We start from the raw sequence: 7,148 nt of genomic DNA on the forward strand, positions 1-7,148 counted from the left end.
TTTGTTGCTTCCCAATCTTGATCTAAGGATTTCCCTAGTGTGGTAGCATTCTTTTTGCCTCTTGTTGAAGGCCCTGTCATGGTGGAAACCAATATTTTGAAATAAATCACACAAATGAAATGTAAATTCTCTGATTTATTTATTTACTTTTTACTATAACTTACTACGGCCAAGATACCCTTACCTGGAAAAATTCCCCAAAATTAGCAAATTTTTTGCCTTGAGAGAGAATTTTCCTAATTTTGCAATATCCTTTTTTTTTTCAATTTCTCCAAGCCTTGAAATTTAGGCTCCTCTATTATGTTTTCAAAAACTCAATACAAGTTATAGTTCAATTCAACAAGATCTGAGAGATATGAAGATCTCAATAAATTGTGTAGAAGTAGTAATTCTATGATAATTTTCTCCAATTCCTCTAAATTTTGGACTGTAGCTTCTTTAATATGGTCTTCAAAAACCCTTTAAAAATCTTTGAAAATTTTGCTAAAATTTGAAAGTTATGCTCTTCCCAAAATCGCCCCAATGTTGAGAAAAAAGATACCAGTTGTAATAAAATAACTTGCACAATAGAAGAAATAATATGAAATATTATATAAATACGTGATAATAATTGAGGGTAATAGGCCACTTTGAGGGGGAAACCTCCAAATATCTCCAATTAGAACACACTTCACAATATGATCTTGAAATAAGACTCGCAACCTTCTATATATACCTAATTATGCTTAGGTTGAATAGACACAACCCTACATAACACCTAGGCCGACCAAACTACCTAAATAATAATATAATAATGATAACATAACTTAATTAAGGATTAAGATAGCCACAAGTTGACTATTCATAACCCTATATACACCAATATTAAAGGCATAGCAAAAGAATATTCTGATCAAGGAGGATCCAGAGGATAAGCCAAAATAGTGATCTGATTCTACAATCTAGTTGCTTCATAAATTAGATCAATCATTACATTTCACTATAATAATTGTAGCAATGAAAAAATCTTTTAACAAAGTTGACTTAACAATCATTCTGTAAATCCTCTAACCAGATGGCATTTCTAGATTGATGTGTCATAAGACCTCTAACAAGGCCACTCCTAATAGGGTGATTTAAATCCTTTAATAGGGTCACACCTAATAGTGTGTTTTGTAACCTTTAACATGGTTGGCTCTTAACAGGGCTCACTTCATAACAGTGAAAAGTTGTAACTAGTTGCATTGGTGGTTTTCTCAAATTGGGTTTCCATGTTAAATCTTGTTATCTCATGTGTTCATGTTATTTACTTATTGCTTTATCTTTCTACAACTAAGTTACTAAAGGTTAATGCACATTAATATATCAAATTGCTTTGTTAACCAAGTTATAATGAATATCTAGTTCTAATTGAGCTATGAGTTTCAAGGAAGTTTGTATTTGACACCTAAGGGATTTGGAATTGTTTTAGTGGTAACTGATTCACCCCTTCCCTCTTAGTTACTCCTCTTATATTTCCAATAGATTCATCATGGCTGACAAGGGTGAAGGTTAACCGTCTTTGTTTTCCTCTGAATTCTTGAGATGTGATAGGGTCACTATCAAATTACCCCAAGTGTATGATATTGTAGGAGTGTCTTAGGTATAAGAGCAATCTTGCATCACCCAAAAATGTTTTTTTGTCTCTTTTTCAATAAGGGTTGTTTCAGTGCAGAGTTTCTATTTGTAGAAACTTACTATTTTTAGTAACTTGGTCATACAAGCTCTAAATATTATGATTTCATGGGTGAAGATTCATCTTAGATATATCAGTGTGTCAATTGAGTTTCATTGTCATATCATATGTATTCGTGAAGTTATTGAGGATTTTTGGTTCAAAATCTTTGAGCTCATTTTGAAGGACTTAGAGGCTCCGAAAAGAGGTCAAACTCCAATTGATGGATGCTTATGCCATCACACACTATAGATTAGAAGTTGTCAATTTTGAAAAGTGGTTATAATAGCCAATCAGGTCCACAGTTACGAAGTTATGTCCTATGGCAGTTGGGGCACTTGGAAATATAATCTGTAATTATTTTGAGTTGATTCTAATGTAATAAATATGATATTTTAGGGTTGATCAGTCTCAAGGGTTAGCGCTAAATGTTTAGAATCTTCCCAGGTGGTAGAAAATTACCTATATAAGGAAGGCCCATAGGGTTGTCTAAGGAAGTTCTAAGTGGTTGTTCATGTCTCTATCTTAAAGAATATTGTAAGGAAAACACTCATGTGGCTTTGCATATTATATTTTTGAAATCTATGAATCCACACTTTTGGAGATAATAAGAAGTCCATTTTTTGTTTGTGCACATTGTTGTTATTTCTCTATTTATGTTATATGTTTACAGTATTATGGCGACTACCCTTCATCAATGGAGAGGAGGAGCCTTATTTTTAATAAGAGGGTGGAAGAATTGCATGTAGCCTTCCCTTCGACAAAGAAAGCAAGCATTAATTCTACGAAGAAACGTATTGGCACATGAAATCATTTGGTCTTCTACATCAAACATAACCTCTTAAGGCTTGATTTGATTGAAACAAGACCCCTAGTATCAGTGTGGAGAAGTAGAGTGTTTGTTTAATCCACTTTAATAACACTTTCAATTGGTTCCAAAGCTTGGGCAATCAAATTCCAAGCAAAGGGTGGGAGATTGCTAACTATGAGCCAATAAGGGCAAGAGAGGGCAAAAATTTCCTTATGAATGGTATTAGAGGACCAAGAAAAGGCCCTAAATTTTACAAGAGCCAACTTTCCATAATATTTCTTAACCACTTCTTTCTGTTTGGTACAATTTTCCATAAAAATCAAGAATAACCCTTTTTGAATCATGCAAAAATAGGTAAAATAAAACCCTATTTTTTAAAACCAGACATTATTGAAACAATCATTCAGGAAAGAATGTGAGAGAAGCTTAGATATCTCGTGAGCAACAAGAAAAAGAGCAATATCGTTCAATCTATTTTTCTTTAAGTCAATAGCAAGTGCCATTTGAAAATTTAGTTTAACAATGATAACATTAGTAGGAATGGCCTCGCCTTTATCTCCTCCATGATGTGTGACAAATGCTTCATTGGGTTTTTGTTTGACGAAGTGCACACCATCAGTAACCTTAATCTTGTTCTCCACCACATGTTTGATGGAATGAACCCTAGCAGAGGAAGTAGAAGGCAAAGTTGATGGTAAAGAATACCCATTATTGGGCATGTCGGAGCCCATAAAATGTTGCAAACAACTCACAAGAGGCAATAAATACATAATAAATGCAGCAATACAACAGAGAGGAAGGACTCCCACTTGGAAGGCCTCCTCGAAGAGTGGCTTGCGATGTAATTGTAGAGACCATGTCACTTACTTTTGTCTACCAAAGTTTCAAAATTTTCAAAGCCTACAAGTTATCTATTATAAACTTGTAAAAATTAGGAACACTTGTTGGAGGGCTTCTCAACATCCCTATGAATCTAATTGTTTCTTTCCTTTCAAAGACTTTGCTTAAGTGAGAAGGAATTTCTCTCTATAGCTCACTAATAAGGAGATATTGTGATAGGTTTGTCCAATACAAAGTAAGTGACAGTATGTTCATAGACCACAAATTTATAATTTCAAGCTTTTTGTTTTTATGAATAATAGAATATAGATTTTAATATTGATAAGATATTTACAAATAAATAAATAAATGACAAATTGATTCAATATAATAATTAAATAACTTATTTTCAGACTTTTTATTCCTATCTAACATCAATGTAAAACAATTTCTTTTTTAAAAACAACTAAGTTAATGTCAATGTACAATTTATATTATTTAAATAGAATATAAAAAGTAAAATACTAAACCTCTATAAAGCCAAACGAAATAATCTTATGTAGAAGATACCTGCTATTTTTATAGGATGGAAGTGGCAACCTCTATGCACCACTCAAAATGACTCATTAATTACAATTATAATTTAAGACATGGTATATCTAATTAAAAAATAATTAGAGGAAATGAATATTTTAGGTGTTACAGAGTCATAGAAGTGCACGCATCTGATAGATGGTCATTTTTCTGCATGCAAATCAGAGTTTGCATTAAATGGAAATGACAAGATAATAAGCAGCCCTAGATTCCGGAGAAAACATTTTATTAATGATGCTGAATTGTCGATGGCCTTTCAGGAGAATGGGAAGTCAAAGAGCACTAAAACAGCACAAGAGCCACCCAAAAGATACCAGAAAAGCTACGTTTCAAGTTTAGAATATGTTTTTTGGTAAACTGAGGACCTAGCTTGAAATGCTGGGGTTTTAACTTTGTGTGTTCTGATCAAACCGATATCTTCTTTCAGCACTTGAAGATTTTGTAGAAATCCAGAAATGCCAACAGAAATCCCACAGCATGGAGGTTTTGAAAGAGAGTCCAGCGATAAACAAGACACTTCTGGGTCTGGATTCAATGGCAAGCCTCAATATTTATGGACAAGATTGAAGAGCAATCTGAGATGTAAAGCCAAATGGGCAGAAGTGAATGGATCAATGGGGGACTTGGGCACCTTCATTCCCATTGTAATTGCCCTCACACTGGTGAATGGGCTGGATTTGGGCACCACTCTCTTGTTCACAGGGATGTACAACATCATAACTGGCTTGTTTTTTGGTGTTCCCATGCCAGTTCAGCCCATGAAATCCATTGCTGCAGTGGCAATTAGTGAAGGAAGGCATCTGAGCATTCCAGAGATAATGGCAGCAGGAATATGCACTGGAGGAGTACTGTTTGGGCTTGGAATTACAGGGCTTATGAGATTAGTGTATTGGCTTATTCCCCTGCCTGTGGTCAGAGGGGTGCAACTCTCACAGGGCCTGGCCTTTGCATTCACAGCTGTGAAATACATGAGAAAACAGCAGGATTTTGCAAAGGCAAAATCTGGGAGTGCAATTGCAAGGCCTTGGATGGGCATGGATGGACTCTTATTGGCCCTTGCTTGTCTTGCCTTCATACTGCTTGTAAATGGCTCTGGTGATGATAATGATAATGATGATGATGACAAAGGTCAAATTCCACAGGTTTCAACCCCCACTGATGAATCTGAGAATGCCCCAGCCCAGGTGAGGAAATCAGTCTGGAACTTCAAGATTTTATATGCAATTCCATCTGCACTTATAGTTTTTGTGCTTGGCATTGTTCTTGCCATTGCTAGAAACCCTGAGGTTCTGAGGGAGTTGAAATTGGGCCCATCCAAGCCTCATTTGATAAAAATCTCAAGACATGAGTGGAAAACAGGATTTGTCAGGGCTGCAATACCCCAAATACCTCTCTCTGTTCTCAACTCTGTGATTGCTGTCTGTAAATTATCCACAGATTTGTTCCCCAACAAGGATGTTACCCCAACTTGGGTGTCTGTGAGTGTTGGGCTGATGAATTTGGTGGGGTGTTGGTTTGGGGCCATGCCTGTCTGTCATGGAGCAGGTGGCCTTGCAGGGCAATACAAATTTGGGGGTAGAAGTGGGGCATCTGTGGCATTTCTAGGGTTTGCAAAACTGATCTTGAGTCTTCTTGTAGGGAATTCTTTGGTTAAAATACTGACTCAATTCCCCATTGCTTTGTTGGGTGTGTTGCTGCTCTTTTCTGGTATTGAGCTCGCCATGGCCTGCAGAGACATGAATACTAAGAAGGATTCATTTGTCATGCTCATGTGCACAGCAGTTTCACTTACTGGTTCCAGTGCTGCCCTGGGATTTGGTTTTGGAATTCTTCTCTATGTGATTCTCAAATTGAGAGAGATGGGATTTTCTTACTACATGACCGTTTTCAGGTCATTGTTAAGCAGAAGAAAATTCTTGCACAACAGCAGCTGAACAAGATGGCGGACACAGGGCATGTATCAATTAGTAATATTGTTGTTTGCATGGGAATATGGGAAGATTGTTAGCACATAACTAAGATGATCAACTACCTTCTCACTTGCTGAAACAGTAAACTTGGCGGAGGTGGGAAAGAGAACTTTTGAAGTGTCTTTGAACTTTATATTTTAACTAAATAATAAAGAGTAGATATTATCATATTATACAATGTCATTCGAATTCGAATGTGTCTGTGAATTGTTATTTCTAGCTGTTAGTGATTTCTTTATGTTATGGTTAAATCGAGTTCTTCTCTAATCTATATAATCAATGAGTCAAAATGCATATGCATCATTTCTTGCTATCTTCATCTGTTGTATTAGAATGGTATATCCTTTCGTCTGTCAGGTTCTGCTATCCTTCTTTGCTTATTATTATTTGATTTTGTGCTAAATCAGTTGTCTGTTGTGAAATCATATTTGATATTCATATGACTATCATTGGGGTTTAATTCTGTTTTAATTTTATGTCCTCTCCTTTATGTGCATGTACAGTAACTAATTTATTTTGACTCATTGATTACATAGATTAGAGAAAAGCTTGTTTGACATAGGTGTCTTATATTCATTAGAGGTTCATTATATTACATAAGTAACTTCTGCTTTATACATTTTCATGTTAAAAGTATACAAGAATACAAATATATTTATTATACAAGAGAGTTGCCTCTCCTCTGTCAAATGCAGAAGAAGGTTGTAGTGTCATAGTCATCGAATTGCAGTTTATTGTTGAAATATTTGTGACTGCACATAAAACAAACAAAATCATTTTCAAAAAAGCACTTACAACAACCAACAAGATCTTTTGTCGAGTAGTTTCTGGATATAAGAAAAATGTCTATGCAGAAATAAAAAAGATATCATACAAGATAGCTTTTTTTTTAAATTAAATAATTAAATTAAAATTTTGAACTTGGCACATATCCCCTACCTTGAAATATTACAAGACTGTTTTCGCTTGGGAATTGGATCAGTTATCATGTGTGTGATCTGAGACTAAAATGTATTGACAAATCTTTCTGTTTTATTAATAGCTTTTTTCCCCAGATAATCGTGTTGTTACTTGAGTATGTAAATATGTAAAATCTTGATGTGTTCTTAATTGATTTTTTTTCAAGATAATTCTGTGTCTGAGGCTACCCTGCTGAAAGTTTGGTTGAGGTTCTTAATCCATCATTAGCGCTTAATTAGGACAGGTTAACTAGATGCACAAGGAGAAGCGTTGCTTGACAAAGCCACATACATGAAAAACA

At 35.1% G+C, this 7,148-nt stretch overlaps 1 protein-coding gene across 1 annotated transcript; it reads left to right on the forward strand.

Moving 5' to 3' along the window:
- The first annotated feature begins 3,989 nt into the window (after positions 1 to 3,989).
- LOC149576646 (molybdate transporter 1-like) lies at positions 3,990 to 6,065 on the forward strand. The gene has a single exon (XM_089818801.1). The coding sequence runs from the start codon at positions 4,373 to 4,375 to the stop codon at positions 5,849 to 5,851; it is 1,479 nt and encodes a 492-aa protein (XP_089674927.1). The 5' UTR covers positions 3,990 to 4,372; the 3' UTR covers positions 5,852 to 6,065.
- The last annotated feature ends 1,083 nt before the right edge of the window (positions 6,066 to 7,148 follow it).

This window comes from Cupressus sempervirens, chromosome 1 (genome assembly GCF_028749045.1).
Source record: "Cupressus sempervirens isolate cs-2001-9-10 chromosome 1, ASM2874904v1, whole genome shotgun sequence".
Taxonomy (NCBI): domain Eukaryota; kingdom Viridiplantae; phylum Streptophyta; class Pinopsida; order Cupressales; family Cupressaceae; genus Cupressus; species Cupressus sempervirens.